Source organism: Magallana gigas, chromosome 5 (assembly GCF_963853765.1).
Source record: "Magallana gigas chromosome 5, xbMagGiga1.1, whole genome shotgun sequence".
NCBI classification, from domain to species: domain Eukaryota; kingdom Metazoa; phylum Mollusca; class Bivalvia; order Ostreida; family Ostreidae; genus Magallana; species Magallana gigas.
In genome coordinates, this window is record NC_088857.1 from 3,870,521 (window position 1) to 3,890,384 (window position 19,864).

At 34.5% G+C, this 19,864-nt stretch overlaps 1 protein-coding gene across 1 annotated transcript; it reads right to left on the reverse strand.

Moving 5' to 3' along the window:
• Positions 1–4,621: 4,621 nt before the first annotated feature.
• On the reverse strand, positions 4,622–18,487 carry LOC105326433 (homeobox protein Hox-A1). Its single transcript, XM_011426479.4, has 2 exons — positions 17,718–18,487; positions 4,622–6,343 (listed from the first exon to the last, which is right to left on the reverse strand). The coding sequence occupies exons 1-2, from the start codon at positions 18,265–18,267 to the stop codon at positions 6,009–6,011; spliced, it is 885 nt and encodes a 294-aa protein (XP_011424781.1). The 5' UTR covers positions 18,268–18,487; the 3' UTR covers positions 4,622–6,008.
• Between the last annotated feature and the right edge of the window lie 1,377 nt (positions 18,488–19,864).

Genomic DNA, 19,864 nt, shown 5'->3' on the forward strand with positions numbered 1-19,864 from the left:
AAACTTCGGGAAAGAAAAAAAGAAAAGTTAATCGGTCAAATATATGTGAAAGCTACCATATTTTCCAGCAATAAACTTTCTAATTTATGTTTTTGCCAATGATTAGAGGTTTTCCTCTCGAGGCGGCTTGACCCGGGGACTGATGGATGAGACGAACGCTTCTCAATATTAGATGGAGTGGCGGTGATCCATCAGGACCGGGCTTTGATCAGGGACGGCGACCGCAGCTCCGTGGTCCCTCACAGAGGACTGGTAGTCCTGGGCAGCCACCGGGAACCGGGGACCCACGCAGGCGCGAATGATGCATGGCCCACGAACAACACTAGCACGACACCCCCCTGTCAGAGGGGTTACAACACTGGACCCCATAACCCCGTCCCCCTCACGTACTCATCTGTTACGCAGGAATTTTTCCGATTTAGGTTATGGTATAGGCATATACAGGTAGTGAGTATTCTTACTACAGGATTTGTGAACTATAACAAGTCGGAGTAAGAGACATTTCCGTTTCAATCTATAAACAGAGATTGTATTTCGAGTTCTTAATTTACAAAATTACTTACCTTTCGAGATATTTGTATAATTAAGTCAAATACAGTTATATCAACATATCAACAGATGAAATTTTACAAAAAGTTACTGAAAAAAGTTATCATTAGAAAATATAAAGTTTAAGTACAAAACAAAACGAGTGCCGTTTTCTCGCATGAAATATTAAAATCATTTAATTTAAGCGTGGCCATGTTACATGTTTTATAAACATATTTAATCATTGATAACCCAGAAGGATACTAGTATACAACAGACAAAAGTCTTTTTAAACCTTCTGTCATGTTGAAAATTTTGAATGCAATTTTTTTTTTTTTGGGGGGGGGGGGGAATTGAATTTACACCACGCCATTTAATTAAAAAGAAGATGGGGGAATAAGATGGCGCAAATGCCCATTCGGTTTAGTGGTGAAATACAATTTTGAATTCATTTTTTTCCAATTAAATCTATTCAAATATATTATAATACAAGTTTGCAAAAGCACAATTTCTAACTATATTCAGTTTTTAATATATTTAACAAAAGATAAGAGACAAAAATATTGCCAGAAAATTTTGCGGTATCGAAACCATAACATAAAAACCCTAGATATTAAAGGTTAGCTTATGTCGGGTACTCTAACCACTGAGCCATTTCAGACATAACAATGTAGGCTGTTTAAATATTATGTGTGACTTCAACCACGAGTTTACGGACTTGTATTATTTTTTTTCAAAACGTTCAATTGTTTGGATACAAAATGATATTTTTAATGTATAGTGGGTCATCTCTCCACGTTTTTGTGGATTGAAATCGGTTTGTTTTCCAATAGACCTTATTTAGACTATGAGAAAATATGGAGCAAAGACCCACTTTATGTATGAAAGAAAATGTCTTGAAGTTCTAAAAAATGACAGTATTTGCAGGTTTTGATACGTATACGCCTGTTTGAGTCAACATATTCCAAGTATTGAACATGTTTATAGGTTAAAAATCAATGATATGTTAAATGTATATTGTTTTAAATGATTTTTTAAAAATATATCAGATTTGTTGATATTTTTAAAATTTTTCAGTAGCTTGTCCGACCGTGTATGGGCATTTCACACGCCTTATCCACCCATCCTCTTTATAACATGACACTTCTTTCAAATAGAAATTCAATTTGTTGAAATCTTATACATCATGATAAAGTGTTGTCAGTCTACAGATTTATAATGTTTTGAACTTTGTGTACATAAAATGAAAAATTAAATTATCTTAGGTTTACTACATAGAAGCTGTATTTATAATTTATTTATTGTCTCTATATGCGGATTCATATCAACATGTATAATGTACATATATAAACGCTGCCAACTTCATTCACACTCACAATTATACAAAGAAATTGTTTGGTTTTTTTTACGATCCAGTCCGCTTGAAAAGAAGAACTTTTTATACAATCAACAACGAAAAAACAATATGTATTTATAATCGTTAACAATAGTCATACGTAAATCCAAAACCCTTATAAGCTCCGCTGTAGTTCAACACATAGAACATAATATTTCAGTTTAAGCTGTATGCAAATCTGATCGAGCTGCCATGAAGAATAAGACTTATATGAAAGGGAACACCAAAGCCATTGAATTGCTGCATAAGCGTATCTCTCAGTTGAGTTTAGTTTGGACATTACAGAAAACAATGGATGCTTTTCCTCGGATTCGAACGTTTACCTAAAATATAAAAACCCAGTCAATATTTGAAGTTTTAGACGTTGTATATTAAAAACAAAACTTGCTACAATAATGATTTTGTGTATGTTTGAACGACAATTCTCTGGTGATTTTTTCCACACAGAAAATGAATTTTTGTGTTTCGTGCTTTTCAGAATTTTTCAAGATATATCAAGTTTCTGTCTTTGACACACTTTTCACGATTACATACTTAAACCAATGTCTCTGTCTTTTGCACGTATTATAGAAATCAAAATTTATAATTTTGCCTATACATTTAAAACACTTTCTCAGGTCTGATTCATTTATGATAAGGTTTGCATATTCCGTGCGTGCACATACGTAACTAAAATCATTTTTTTTCTAATTCGTTTAGATTTAAACCCCTTTCAAAACACGAATTAACAAGAGCCATCACCAATTACCAGGAAGTGAGCATCCAACCCATATTTTCTACCTAAAGAACAAAGGTTGTAACAACTCTCTGGACATTTAGTTTTCGCTCCATACATGTACCTGTGGGCACCAGGTTTTTAGTTATTTTTTATTCCCTTCCAAGAATGGAAAAATAAAAGTGTTGCATATACATGTATTGACAAATACATGCAATCGGAAAATAATAAGAGAATATTTTGTTTTTGTTAGTTTGCTATAAAGATTTATTCAAATATGTAGTTAAAGATATAACATTCACGTAAAAATATAATATGATAGAAAACGATAAATGAGGTATGATTTCACTGATCTGATTTTGTCTAATTTTCTCAGATTACTTAGATTGAATCATTCCGTGCCTAAACGAGAGAATGCCTGTTCTTTGCAACTCGAAAGTTTAATAGAGCTATTGGAAGTTGAATAACATGACCGAAGTAAAAAGTTAAAACTAATGCGTTTATAAGTTTAAAAACAAATTCTCTCTCTCTCTCTCTCTCTCTCTCTCTCTCTCTCTCTCTCTCTCTCTCTCTCTCTCTCTCTCTCTCTCTCTCTCTCTCTCTCTCTCTCTCTCTCTCTCTCTTGCGTTAAGGTAGACAACTCTGTAGGAGTTGATTGATCATTCCGTCCCTCGGTAATGTATCGCCGATCGTTGACATGTAGAATCAGGGAGGGGTCATTTCAGGCTATGGGGATAACACATCTAGCGAAGTCAGTCTAACACTACTATTGTCTTTTTTTTACTTTCTGTCATGTTTTTTTTGGAAAAGAACTTTCGACGCGTAAAACTTCACTTCTTACAGAACTCATATATTTTCCTTGAATATCACATCGCACAAAAAAAAACCCTTGCTTTAAACCACAAAAATCGGTTGTGATACTCTCTTTATGTTTAGTCAAACAATTGTACATTATATGAATTGTTATATGAATTTATGAATTTTTAAAAATCTTGATAAAATCCGTGGAAAATAAATAAATAAATAACATCATAACTACCACTTTATTGAATTCAGGAGAAATTTTCGTGTTCTTTTATGTCACACATGTATCTTTTCAACTCATGATATAGTCGAATCTATTGATCGAGTTTGCAAAAGAACTAAGATTACCAGGTATATACATACTAGTATCCGGTTTTAATATAATATAGATCATATCAGTGGTTTTGATTAATTGTTATTCAAAATTTCTAGAACTATACTGGTAATCTTTTTTTTTCTTTTTGTTATTATACGAAGCATATTGTTTTTAAAAACCTTATCTTTAAATACATGGTAATTATAACTTGAGAAGATAAATTATAATTAAGATTTCTAGAAATAAAGGAATGTGGTATAATCTTTGTAATAAATGTGGTTTACACTATGTTATAAATGTGGTATACACTATGTTAAAAATGTGGTATACACTATGTTATGAATGTGGTATACACTATGTAATATGTGGTATACACTATGTAATAAATGTGGTATACACTATGTAATATGTGGTATACACTATATTATAAATGTGGTATACACTATGTTATAAATGTGGTATACACTATGTTATAAATGTGGTATACACTTTGTTATAAATGTGGTACACACTATGTTATAAATGTGGTAAACATTATGTTATAAATGTGGTATACACTATGTAATATGTGGTATACACTATGTTATAAATGTGGTATACACTATGTTATAAAATTTCCCTTTATAGAATGCTTGTTATGCAACAGATAGTAAATCGTAATGGCTAGTAAACCTAAAAGAAACCTGATAATTAATGGTGGAAAATAAATATACCACGACAAAAAGTGGCACCTAAGTGGTGTAAATTAAGACAAGGGCGGCACCTACACAGTTCTCTGACCTTTTCCTTTGACAAATTACCTCTAGGACAAAGTCCAAGGTCATTTTCATCCACTGACCGACAAAAATGATAAAAACATTCAGAGGTTATTGCACCAAAGTTATTTTATTGCTCGCTGATCAAAATAGATAAACAAAAAAAACTGATATATAAATAATCATGTTTTCTTCATAAAATTCAATAAATATATATATCCACTTGAGCTAATATGTTCCACATGCAGTTGACAGTTACGTATAGATCAAAATAACCCTGTGACAAAACGACCATTGTTATGAACTAACACAATTGGAATCAGGTTGGTCTGCGATAAGACAAAACATACAGTAGAACACGGATACATCTAACACTCATAACGAATTACGCTCACAGTCAATTCACTTCTATCTTCCTTATTTTAGAATTGTATTAAATTATTTTTTTTCAATATCACGTGACGAATCACTTTTTAAAAATCGGACGCTTTTGACACATCGTTCAAACAGGGTTTTACTGTACTGGTATTTTGATTCGGAGTCACTGTGATTAGGTTTAAATGTACAATAACAATCTTAATGAACTGCAAAAATCTAAAATATATTTTCAGCTAAATAAACAGGATTTAGTATTTCAAATTTATATTGAAACTTTCCGATACATGTTTGAACGTAAAACTTTGGTTTCAATCATATTATCAGTTACTTGAATATTTTTTTCGACGGTTTTGAAGTTGCAGTACACTTGGAGCAGACAACCAGATGAGATTTGGAATGTTTGAATCTTTGAACGACTTTAATGAACACATATGGATATAAATAAGACAGGTTTGACGTGCATCACAAAGAACGGGGATCTACTGCCTAGTCTGTGTGGTATACATTATGCTTTATTCATGAGTAAACTAATCAGACCAGGCTTATAAAACGCTGGTCACCAAAAAAAAACATTTGTAGGAAACACAAAAAATCATAATTATCCCTCCTATATGACTAGTACAAATGGCAAATCTAGAAATCACTGCTGGCCGAGCAACCCTCGGAAAGCCTCGGGCCATATCAAAATATAAAGGATAAAAGCTTTATATCAGTTATAACATAATAATCAGATATCAATATCTGACTATATTATACTATGGTTATACGTGTGTGTTCTATATATGATAGAACTAAGTTTTTATGTTGGATAAACTACAACAATGAGGTTTTATAGTAATAAACACCCTGTAAGACTTCGCATGGTTTGAGCAATGAAAAATGACAGAAAAAATGATTGTTTTAGACAAAAAAAGTCTTGCGAATAAAATTCACACAAAAGGGACAGTAATCGGGGACTGCATCATTGACGACGGTGAAAGTGAGAGACACGGACTCCATGAACAAGCTTCCACTTGTCAATTCGTACAACAGCAATAAACAGGAACGTATTGCACCATTGTAAAAATAGCACTCATATTCTCACAGACTACGGGTACACTCGCTCTTTGGAATCAGTTATCTCCCCTCCTGACATAGAGACATGGCGGTCATAGTTAGTCCATCAAGTCCGCTCAGTGAGCAGTTATCGCCCCTGTTCTGATCAAACTGAGCCTCACGGAGGCGCTTTTTCTGCTTCATCCGTCTGTTTTGGAACCAGATTTTCACTTGAGTTTCGTTTAGTCCAAGCGCCGCGGCGATCTCGATTCGGCGAGCGCGTGTCAGGTACTTGTTGAAATGGAACTCTTTCTCGAGCTCCGTAAGCTGTTTATTCGTGAAGTTTGTTCGTCCCATATTAGGCTGTGGAGTCCCGGGGGTGGAGGGATACCCATATTCATTGGTTTGTTTCGTCACTGTAAAGAAAAGGAGGTATACATTAAACTAATGTTTTTTTTAAATTGTGTGTTGACAACATGGCTGAAAAAACTGATTAAAAAATCAACAACAGAAGAAATATTTTATATTTGAAGAGTAATTTGTAAGTATATGTGTGTATGGTTGTTGAGTGTTAGGGATAATTTTATAAATTGGATCAACAAGAGAAGATATCTTTTGAAGCCAACTGGCCGTTAGAGGCCTTGTGTGTTCGCTGCTCTCTGTGAGCGACTCCCCCCATACAGTGGACACCAACCACCGGCAACCACAGACTGCAGATATACTGTCTAACCGGTCATTAATTCAGACACAGAAAGTGACCACAACATATATAATGATATAAATTCCTCACAGAAGCAACAATATGCAACGCGTGTACAAACAGGCGAGAACCACAGCTAAAGCAAACAACAGAAAATCATTTTCCTTTCGTTTTCATTTTTAAAGAATCGTATAAATTTTGATGCAATGTGAAATTATCATGCATGCGTGAAATATATATTTTATAGAAGATAATATAGAAATTAAAATAGTTGTTTCAAACTTTTATTTTAATTCGCCATTTTCACATTTCTCGAAAACACAGATCAGGAAATGTTCTACAGAAGTGAGAGAATAAAACAAACAAGTTTTCCGTGTTTTTGAGGTAAGGTTCTATAAATCAACAGGTATCGGTAGGAACCAACCACTTCTGAAGTTCCATTAATTCAAGTGGCCCTCCACCCTTTTTGTATGCAGTATTTGAATTATTCAAATCAAGTCAGATATAAAGACAATCCCCAATCCCTGTCTAATCACCCACGGTAATGAATTCCATTTATCATAAATTCTCCTTTGATCTTTTTTCACAGTTCGATCTATTAATAACAATAGAAAACCCTTTATATTTTAGGTTTGATTGCACACAGCGATCAGATTGCCGTACAGACGTACAATGCCTCGTCATACCAGTGTACAGTACGTGTACATTCTAGATTACGACTTAATACCCGTCAGCGCTTCCGGGAATCCCATATAACCCGTTATAACCTCTTTTTATGCCTAGCGAGGGCCATATTTATACCCAATATTATTACGATCGGAAGATATTATTTGGAGAATCGGAAAACCATGGTCATAAATAATAAACATACAAAAAGTGCCTAAATAACTTGTCTAATAATAATAGAATTATTAATAAGGTCGCGACATTATGCAGATTATGTATGTATGCTAAGCCTGAGACACGGGGACTAAAGCTACCATAACCGCAGGTATAAACAATCCCGGGAGACTTAAATATTTATATCATATGCAGATGACTTCGCCCTTAAATATATCAAAGGATTTTCGATTCCATAAAATATTTCAGGTGACACCGGCGTGTCAATCTCGTCTTGTTAGCAGGGGCCTCCAAATCTTCTGACTTTCTGACAGACTAATTAACTCCTACATGCATGACAATGGAGCGCTCAGAAAATGTGCACCATCATGCTTATCTTATATAACGGATTTGTTTATTATATATACTGATAGATCTAAATACTGTTCAAACAACATCGATGGTCGTAGCCATTTTAAGGCTATATTAATCTCCTTGAAAAAAGGCAGTCTGTATAAACCTATAGGAAAATACTGCAATTTTAAAGCTTAAATATAGATATATGGAATTTTACATCAGCAAATCAAGGTTTTGTACTTAAAACATATCTAATTAAGGTGATCTGTAATCTGTTGACTACCAAGCCTCCTCAGACATACTAAACATACTAGATTATCTAAATAATTGTAAAATTGTCTACAGATGCAATACAATATTGTAATTAAATAAATTTCGAAGAGTTATTAAAAACCCTAGAATAATTCTTTTCACTCCCCCCCCCCCCCCCCCAAAAAAAAAAACAACAAAAAACAAAGAATTTAACAAACTATTGTGATATTTACTTTTCACCGCAAAAATGTATCAAAATACATAGATGTATGATTGAAATTAATTGTACACAAAATAAAAGGCTTCACAACTTATGTTGAGAAATAAATATTCACTGTAAAATTGTAAAGGTATTTATCAGTATTTTGAATTTGATTTATCTTGAATATTTTGTTCGTATAAATGACCTCTTTTGACCCCAAATCCAGGACAACTCTAGAACCGAGACAAAGTCTCAAGGCCCATTTGTTAAAAGGGACCAAAAAAGTCTTTAATTTATGGAAAAACAATCTTTGTGATCAGAAAATACTTTTTGTACGGAGTCTCCGTCACAGCGAGGGGGTAGGGGGGAAGGGACGGGTTAATTATGGTCTTGATGAGGCAGTGTGTGTAGAATTATCGCCGGATTATTAGAATCTGTCAGCGAGTGATTAACGAGTTCCAACCATTATCATTCTAAAAAGGTTGTCGGGGAAAAATACACAGTTAGAAAAGATCTCAATTTGCTGAGGAAAAAACTCACAGTAAATTAGAATAACATTCTGATTTGGTACTCTTGTAGCGTCTTAGATGTATATTTAGAATGAAAAAAAAAATGCAATTTTTAAAATCATAAGGTTATTCAAATTCATCGCAACCCTTGATACCATAAAAAATATGAATAATTTGATTTGCAGAGAAAAACTGTTCAGTTTTTCACGGATTTACTCAAATTGAATCAGGGCATTGTGATCGCGATTTCTTAACAGTTTTCTCCTTTTATGAAAATATCCTTCATTTTCAGGTGTGCATGCGCAAATTTACGAATTTATTGTTTCTTACTCAGAGAGGCAAGAAACAATAAAATTTATTAGCATTTAAAGAAAAAGTAGTATTCAGTGGAGCTGAAAGTGATATTTTCTTTTGATAGTCGGTGAGATGTCCTGCTGGAGCCATTGTCTGTTCTCCTGATTAGGCCTTTCGCTCTGAGAGCTGGGCGCATGTTTTCGCGATCAACCTTTGTGGAGTCCATTCATCATCATCTGACAGTGAAATAATCACATTAAGTTTAATTTCTGTGTGAAAATTAACTCGAACCCCCCGCCTTACGTGTTAGCGACTGAATCACCACTCGCGACACACACAAAAAATCCATATCTTCCAAAAAAGAATCCAGAATAGTTACATGTAGATACTTGATTTAAACAAAAAAATCTGTCATTATGATTTTTTTCGTAAAATTCTTTTTATTTAATAAACAGTCATATGGATCCACAAATGCATTTAACAAAACAGTCTCTGGTTTCTTATTATTTGTGTCAGGAGTTCGTGGGATAAACCATTGACGCATTAAGGAGTTCTGGCAGGAAGTGTCCGCCTTCCGTTACCAGTAATCTCCCTTGTGTGTTCCCGAACCCGATGTGATAAATAGCCATTGTACAAACTGTGTGACCGAAACGTTTAAGAATCAAGATAATTTCATTTAAAAACCCCTGGTGGCTCAAAAAAAGATTTTCCCTTGTCATATTTAGTTGTTTTGACTTTCAACAGAATGCATTCAACAAAGTTGAAAAGAATAGCAAGGAGTGTAAGAATTTTTCCCCTTGAATGATGAATAGTTCAGAATATTAAATATTAATTCTCTCGTTAATTAAGAAAACAATTTATTTCGTTTTCATTGCAGAAAAATAACTACAAGTTTTTGTAAAATATATTTTGCATAACAAAGTTTTGAAATGCAGCTATTGAAAAAAAAATATTTAAAGCATTTAACAGAAATAATACAGGCTAGCAATTTCTGGTTTCCTGGCTTTTGAACTTGAGAAATTATTAAATCCTATTTAACATTTTCCGACTCCCCAAATCAGCGCAGACCATCAACGTTTTTTGGGCATTAAATTATTTAACCTCATAGCAAAAGAAATTATTTGAATTGAAAACAACCATTGCTCGTGTGCATTAAAATTGGGATCCACCAAATGGCTTAATAAACATTCATCATATTTCTTTTTCATTACTAAAGCTTTATGTTATCAACTGATAAAAAAGTATAATTGTTTCCGAAAAGATAAGGTTTTTATGATATATGTTTTCTTATAATTCTCTCCTCCTCTCTTTATTTTATTTAATTTTTTTAAGGGGGGGGGGTTACTAACAAAATATTGTTTTAGTGTGTTAAAGCAAAACATGTTTTTGTTCACGCCTACAACACGGAACTGGTCAAACACTACTAGCACGTGTAGGATCCTTCGCATACAGTCCCGATATGCTTACATACACTCACATGGGTAACATGCAAACTTCCGCTGTATCTTTGGTTTGTTGCGGAATCTGACAGCTTTGTGCGTTGTCAGTGGAAACTCTTGGAATTACTGTTTTTGGAATTGACAGCCTCGATTTCACCCAGATAACCCATCCATCATCTCTGAAGGATTGGGTGATTCCCATGAAACGCAGGACTGGCGCGGAAAATTAACAAATCTTTTTGTTCTTACCGATATTATTTATTGATGTTCCCATGTGTTTGTTTCATTATTTCAATTATTTTACACATAAACTCTGTTTATTCAATAAAAAATAAATAAATTTCTTAAGATGCTGAAAATATTGCTACTGAAATTTTTTTTAAAAAAATTGCTATGGCATAACTTCAGGTCTAATTGAGTTACAATATACTGCTTTATTCTTGGCTTGTATTCTCACAATGCACGGAGTCAAACCAACATAACAGAGCTATATTTTACCCCTATTGATTCATAATGAGACGTTAAAAGAAAACAATTCTTGCCTATTTTTTTGAAGCTTAAAAACACAAATTTCTTCCAGTATTTTATGACTTCGACACACGCGAGGCGGGCCTGTTGTATTTACACGAGTTATTCCTTCTGACATTGGACGACATTTTTCTCATTTTTCTGCAGAATCCGTAGGTTGCCACGGGTTATAATTACCGCGCTATGATTGTATAGCTAATTAGTAAAATAAATGAAAACGCTACTGAACAAATTGATCAGATTATACTCAAAAATTGATACTCATCAGTTATGACAGACAAGGATTATCAATAGATTGTTTATCCTAAGAAAGTTTGAAACGTCGATTTTTTTAGGAGAAAAATATTTTTATTAAGGTATTATGACAATTGATATACTGTTGTTACTGAGCGTTGTCTATCGTTATTTTAACTAACTCCTTGATTAAGAACAACAAAAACACGTTATGTCCGAAAAATGGATTAAATATTAATTCCAAAGTATATGATTACTATAGATAAAAGGGACAATTTATTTAGTTTTTCCTGGATTTTCTTTACATTATAAGATTTTACCTTTAACTTATTGATTAAAGTGAATCTAAATATTTATTAAATGTATAAGGCAATATACAAAGGCTACTGAACAGTAGGTTCTCAAATCGCTAGGACAATGGCTTACGTGAAACCTGCGATTTATGCTTTAAATTATTTTTTATATAATACAATGAGTGTTTTCCAAAGGAAAACTTGGAAATAATCATCTAATCACAATGCGCTATTGTTGACGTCATGTTAAAATGAACAAATAAAAACACGATATAATGACTAGAGCGGGGATTGTTACATTCCAATAATGTGTGGGATTTTATACGATGCGCAATATTCATTTTATTACTCTGATCAAACGCTCATTAAATTATCGAAGTTAATTAGAATTCGGTTTTTGTTGCACTTTTCATATTATGATAATAAAAACCTATACTGTCGACATTAATGACAAGCTAACATCAGAGGACCTGGTTTCATTTATGTAAACTATCGAGACATGCCAGACCTGCGGTTTAATATGTTGATGATAATATGAAAATCTAATCACTGAGGTAAGTTTGGATATTTTTTGCATGGTACCACTTCCGGAGGCGTGGTTCAAATTTTGAGGATCTCGATCCCAATCAATGGTGGCGTAACAGACATTCCTGCAGACATGGTGTCCGCTCACAACGTGTTTACAAGTCGCATAAAAAATCAAGACAAAATGATTCTGTAATCAATGATTGCCAATTAAACCATGGAACCCCCCCCCCCCTCCCAATAAACACTCCATTCATTTATCGTTACGATGAGCTTTATGAATTAATTTGCAACAAACAAGACACGTTTAAGGGAAAAAAGACGAGAAATCACTTCCTTTTTGCACACTTGCGTAAGAGATGAAAGTATTCTATATAGGAAGACTTAAGACAATGGCGCTCATTTTGTGGTTTCCTCGGAGTATGTACTCTTTGTTTACCTCAACACGTTATTACAGAGCGGATGTAAGTGCAAATAAATTGTATTAGGATGTTGAATTCATTGAGCTTGTATTTAATTATTTTAAGTTATAAATAGAAGAATGTTGAATTGGGAAAATTGTAAAACAAAAAAAACAAGTTATGTCTTAATTAAAGTAAACAGGAAAGAAAACATTAAAATATAAAAAATTACCATGTTGTTTCCATAGGGATATTTAAGGGATATTTACTGTTTCCATTTTTAATTGTTGATCACGTATTTCATTATTATAAAGAAAAATACAACTAGGAAATGAAACCAGTTAAGAAGATTAACCAATCAACCTTAAAATTATTAAATATACTGAATGCTGACACAATCTTTATTACAAACAAACTCACCACAATTTGGATACTTAACAATATAAAACCACTTGTATGGTTGATTTTTTCAGTTGACGCCCTAACATTTAGCTTTGATTCAATCTTCGGATCCAAATGACAAAACTCGGTGAATTTCAATCATCAAAGGAAAATACAACCTATTTCAAAGGATAATATTCTAATAAAATGCAAAAGGAGCAGTCGGGCCCAAAAACGCTGTCGATTCTTGACACAGCGCCTCAGTAAGGTGCTCCATAGATTTAAGAGAAGTGACAAGCGAAAACTAACGACAGACTAACGGAAGAACCGGATCCGGGCCGCCATCATCCCGGAAAAAGCGCAAAAACCCCTGAGTCATGATAGTGACGATTTAAGACGGCGGATGGCGGTAAAACTCGCAGGGCTACATTTTTTTTACGTTGAAGACTGTGGGTGGTATGAAGTTGTTGCGATGATGGCTTGTTAGTTTGTAGTGTCACAACCTTTATGAGACCAGTCTTACAAGACAAAAACCTCTCGCCTAGCCTCGTCAGTCTTGACTGGAGACAATTGTTTAAACATTAGCTACCGATTATGTCTGCTGTGTTTTGTTTCACTTAAAAAATTCAAGAGAACTATTTCCTTTCCTTCAATGCGTCTATAAAATTTGCCTTTTCGTTTTTGTAATACATATAATTGCATTCTATTAAAATACATTACTGAATTTATATATATATATATATTTTGTTAATTTCCTTTAATTTCACTTGTAACAGACAAAAAAAATTCGTAGTTATACAATTTTCATATTTTGCTTAGAAATGCATTTTCCTTGCTTTAATTTCCAATCAAAAAGTTGTGCCTTGAGGTTTTGCAAAAGCAATTAAATCCAAATATCTGTGTTCAATTCGGTTTGATAAAAAATGAATTAACTCAGATTTTGGATATCAAATATGAACACGCTATTTTTTTATTCTCTGTTCATTCAAGATAGTTGTAATTTTGTTCATTTATTAATTGAACCTAGGTTGAATTACGCAACGACAGAGGGGCAGTAAAACTGCAGAACACGGACTGCCATGGAGTAAGTTTTGAGCGGTACACGGAAGTGATTTGAGAGCTGCTACTGTACATCAGACCACCGTCTCCAAGCCATGTTCCCTGGGTCGTACCAGGGACGTTCGACCCGCCATTCATAATCACGGCAGGGTCGAGAGATTTTAGGAAATCGGAGACTGGTATTTTATTATCAATGAAATCTTAAAAGTGTGATTTTTTTAAAATTATGATGATGATGAAATAAAAAAATATATGGTTGCAATACGAATTTAAAAAAAATTTGGAAGTAAATTCCTCTGATTAAATCCAAATCTTTACCTTAAAAATAAATTTTTACCGAAACTGTACCGCAGCGAGTCTATGGATGAGTAAAATCTGACCAGTAAGATTAAGGGTATGAGCCATATACACAGGAACGTTACAGATGTGAGGAATGCGGGTCCCCAGTCTCACGTGTTCGTCAGTACAGGTAGTAAGTGTACAGGTAGTATTTACTACCTGCCAATTTGTGACGGCCCAATCATCCGTCATACCATGATGTACCCATCACAAACATTAAAAAAGATTCAAAAAATATTTCATATTAAGAGTTCTTTTTTATTCATGATATCCATAGGCTTCCTCATTTCACCAAAAAAAAAAAAAAATTGACTAAATAAAATTGTCAAGTAAATCAGAATAATTTTAAGGATGCAAGACCTGTTTAAATTGCAAATTTACGCACTTCCCTTATGCAGTACTATATGCAACATGATAATTAGGGCTGTAAATCTATAATGCATTCAGATAATATCAACCGCGGATTTCGCTATTGACATATTTATTACGCTTTCATCTAAAGCGACATTTATTTCTTCAACAAATAACTTGGGGGATTGTCGGAGTATCCTAACCATTGGGGATCCTCTTGTTGTATTATTGAGGCCGGAGGGGGGGATAATGTCTCCCGATGACAACTCAGATAAAAAGAACCCCTCCAATCCCCGGGACATCGATTTGTACGTCTAAATCTAAGACGACCATTGACAGGAAGTAAATTGAATTACCGTGTAATTGTAACTCAACGATACCCGTCAGATGTTTTCATCTCTCTCCAAATACACATGCAATTATTTGTTCAAATTATAATCATAATCATCAGTTTTCTCTTTCTAATGTCTAGGATGTAACAATATTTATGTTGCAAATATCATAATGATTTTGACTGCTTGCTTTTCTACATAATTTGTTGACTAAATAGCAAAGCCTTTCCGAGTGTCTACAGGCCTTTTAATGCGTTTTTCTCCAGCAATGCTGACGAGCTAAATGAAATATGATTGAGTGGAAATTGAAATACGATCTTAGAAGATTTAAAACGTGTAGCGTGTCCCCCCATTAGCGCGGCAAAAAAATGACAACCCGTCAACGACAGGGACACAATCAAAACATAAATGCATCCGAAAGCCAGAAATCCAAACTACCCAACATCCGGGCTTTTACATCCTGTGCACTGACGTGCGCACCCGGCGTGTGGATGCTGTTCGCTTCCTGTCAAATCCCTAATTGACGGAAAAAACTTTTACTGGGTGAACACTTTTCAATAAAAGATGGTGTTAAGTAAATACTTGAATTTTCAATGCTGAAAAATAACCAAAAAACAATAAAAAGAAAAAAAAGAAGATAAGAAAAAATAAAATTTAAAAAAAGAAGAAGAGAAGATGCGAAGTGAGGAAAAAATAAAATACTTTATTCATTTTTTCCAGCATTTTGTTTATCAAATATATTGAATTTTAAGTGGGAACAAAAATATTATTTAAATTGCTATTTTTCACTTTTGAAAAGCGATTCATTTTTGTAAATTATCTCTGGGAAGGAGAGAGTAAATAATACTCAATTGGTGCCTTCAGATAGCCTTCGGAGCCTCTCAGGTGTGATCAGACACTCAAGATAACCGGAGCGATCTGATTACCCTTGTATCGGCGACCATCGGCTATTGATACCCTGCCATTCAAAGTTCCGGATTACAGGCCTGTCTCCTCAGTATCGATTCCGGCAATTAGTTTTCTTAGGAGCGTTTCAGGACAGGCGGTTATTTGGCCATTTGGACGTGACACTTATTTCAATTTAAGGCAGTTTGTCTTTACTAAAAGTGACAAATACTAAATTGTTTGTCGAAAAATCTTTTGACCTTTAAATCGTATATTCAGAGTGTTCAATTCTCAGGTTTCTTTTCTTTTTATGAAAAAAAATTCAATTTAATTTTAGTTTTAAAAGAAAGATTTTTACCTAAATGAAATATTAAACCATTGATATTTTTACAAACATTTATATACTTTAATTTTCATAAGAAAAAAACATTTTAATTTATTATTACATCTTTGGGATGGGGGTATTTAAAAATTTGTCGATAATGAAACTTTTTTAAACAGCGACATCCGATCACGTTGAGGGGGACATCAGCTGACAAATCAAATTATTGAGGATTTTTAGCAGAACTTTATACAGAATAAAATCACACAATTCGATGAGAGTGATCAAAAGAGACTTAAAGAATATAAAATATCCGTCCACAAGGACGGCGTTGTAACAATGGTGAACGGTGATTACAAATAGTTCATTCTCCCTCTCTGTTTGTAAATACAAGGCCGCTTGTAAGCTATACAATTTCTATTCTAAAAATCTTGTTTATAATACAAATTACATCATCCTATCTATTGGATCGGGTGCTGTATGATTATTAATTAGCAGGAGACAGAATCAGATATCTGGGGATTCTGAGGGCCCGAGTATTGAAACATGCCTCCGTAACTGTGTAATCTCCCAATTTACACGGTACTTAACGGGTCCGCCATAATGGAAAGGTAAATTTAAAACAACTGATTGTCAAAAACTGACAATTCGGGGAGATAATCGTACACGGGTACATAATTAGTTAGGACGTTTACAAAGCCGGTCTATAAAAACTAAGTCAACAAATGTCTGTGTGGAAACAGACTAAGTCTGAGGGCGCCCGCTCGCGCGTGCACGTCCCTCTAGCTTGGAGACCGGTACCCGGATTTAGCTCTTGCTAGGGTTTGCACAACTGCTCTTGGCTCCGATTATCCTGTCTGCAGTCTGGAGTGTACAAACAATTTGAACCGTTTGTGTCAAGTTAAAACAACGGTCAAATTTCACAGGGAATTAAATCTACAGGCCCTATACCAGCTCTGCTGTGTTTGAGTTTGAATATGATTTCTAAAATGTAAATATATCAGAGCCTTGTTCTGTTTGCTCAGGATATTACGGGGGAATTCTCCATCTTGACTTTAGTCTATATTTCCTTGTTGGCAAATCCCTATTTTTTCTGTAGCAATGATAATTACGATTAAAACAGTTGTATTGGTGTAGCAAAAAAACCCTGACAATATTTGTGTTTATAGTTTGTCGACAATATTACGGGCATTATTCACAGGTGTAGAGAAGAGCTGGAAAATCGCCCCGGGGGTCACCAGAGCTCTATCCCAGGGTCACACCGTCTGTCGCTCACTCTAACTTTAGTCATTTCCGATCGAAATTTTTCTTCGTAAAATCACGAGTTTATGATTCAAAAAACTTAATTCCGCCAACTACAATAAGACACAGGGAACTGCTGTAAACTAAGTCTATGGACCGAGCAAAAAAAGACCAAAATAAGTTGTACAAATACACTAGGCACATATTGGGTTTCTTAGAAAGGGCATATAACATATATGACAAATTCTGGGAAATACTCGTATAATACTACGAAAAGATACAGACAATACACCAAGCCAAGTCCCTACATCATAAAAGTCACTCACCAGGTTTGGGTGCATTCCTCTTGATCTGCATCCATCTGAATGGTTTGTTTTGTAAGTTCTGACCATTGCTGGGTTCCGATTTGACCGGAGAGGGGACTTGTTGATTGATAGTGGCTCCATACACGTTGGAAAGAGAACAAGACGTTAAATTATCTATACACGTTGTCCCGAAATTTGAGCGACCAGAGTTTATATTTTGTCCGGACCCTAGGTCCCCGGCGAGAGCCGCGTGCTGGGGGATGTAGTGCTCCACGACATGGCCCTGAGTGTCCCCTAAATCATACCCCTGATGCCTTGTGGTCCGGGGAACGACTGGCCCACTCACCGGATAAGTTAATCCCTGGTTTCCGAGAGAAAGGTCGACCCCAGACAATCCGGGGGGAAGCATATTTTCTGACCCGTAATAATTCTGTTGTCCGGTGTCAATAGCACGTGAGTTGATATTGTTATTATATCCGTAAATCGTGTTGGGAATTTCAGATGTGTTGTACCCATTTACGTAGGGGTGCGCATCCAAGTTACAGATCGTGTAGTCGGTGTCTGTATTCATTATTTCTCTGTGTTGTCTTGTCAATGAAACACTTAAATCAGCTGTCGATAGCGAGATAAATCTAAAATAAATGGAGCTAAATTACGACTTGAATATGACAGGATTAGAAAGACAGTGGCACCCACGTGACAATTTCTATCCAATCAAAATCAATTCATCTCTCGCAAAGAAAAAAGTCCTTTGATAGATGGCCCGTGGATAAGAACGGAGTTACCGGTGCGTGGATCGAACTAACATACATTATTAAGGCATGATCTCCGTCAACACTGCCTATAAGAAAGTCCCAGAATTGCGTCACATGTAAATTAGAATAAAAAAAACGCCTCTCCAATCTTTCATAATGTTCATTCTATCACGTTTCCATAGCAATTTGTCTTTCAACCTGACAAAATAGCGATCAAAAGGTTTAAAGAATCAAAGGTATTCAGTAGATATATTCCCTCTCCATTCATGTGTGACGGAATACACATTGTTTACTTCTGCCGAAACGAGAGAGACCACGAAAATGTGGAAGTATTGTACTTAACTGAGAGAGAGAAAAAAGAAAGAAAGAAAAAACAAAACAAAAAACCAACAAAACGCAATTCATGCAATCGTTATTATACATTTTGCAAAATACAGGTTTACAAATTTAAAAAAAATATCAAGGAAAGGATTATATACTGTTGAAAGTTTTATTTGTGGTTGCTATGTAATATTTATAGCTACTGACACAAGGATACATGGCTCACAATGAATAGAAATACGAATAAGAGGAACATATTAATAAATTCAAACACATTGTCTGCTATGAAAATGAAATATTAACAGAAGAGAATTCGAAACTTGAAATAAGTTTTTAAAAAATTTGCTCTATATATTTTAATACAAATTTTCCACACATATTTTTGGCATTCCATAAAGTTCGTTGATTCTCATATTATGAAAGCTCCAACGTAAATACATGCTTAGAGTAATATGAAGCGTTATAACAGCAAAATAGAGCAATAAACCCAAAGAAATTGATTGATCTTATTTGAAACGACCGTGACTTCTGTTTATGAATTGAGAAAAATCACATCGGATGAATTAAAGATTCTCCCCTTAGCCAAATCATCATTATCACTCATCTTCAGCTCTCGTTTTTGCAATTCGTGTAAAACCCTCTGAATGTAGAAGCTGACACGGAGAGAGAGAGAGGAATAAACTCCGGCTTGTTAAGAGCTTTTAGCAGACAGTAAAAATTCAGGGAAAGTTTTGGGGGTTTGTTTCGCCGACTGGAATCGTAATGTGATGTGAGGGGTATAATTGGAAACACAAACACGGGGAGGTTACGTTCCTTCTTCTCATCAGTTTCTCACAAAATGACAGAGATGCCGGGGTGTAGGAAGAAGCCTCTCACCCCGGGGGTTGGACACGATGCTGAGGTTTATTTCATTTTTCTGTAAGTACTGGTATTTCTAATTAGGATCAAACGGATCTTAAGTACTGGGCCAAAGTTATCAGTGACATCAGTACTGTGTTTCGTCGTTTATCAAAATATTTGAATAAGGTTCAATTTAAAAAAAAAAATTAATTTAAATTTTTTATTTCTAGTTTTTATTTTCAAAACTCGTGT

Excerpts from the sequence above, each read along its gene's own strand:
- LOC105326433 (XM_011426479.4), bottom strand. The coding sequence starts at position 18,267 with ATGAATACAGACACCGACTACACGATCTGTAACTTGGATGCGCACCCC. Across the intron at positions 6,344-17,717 it reads GAGGAATGCACCCAAACCTG|TGACGAAACAAACCAATGAA; the intron begins GTGAGTGACTTT and ends TTTTCTTTACAG.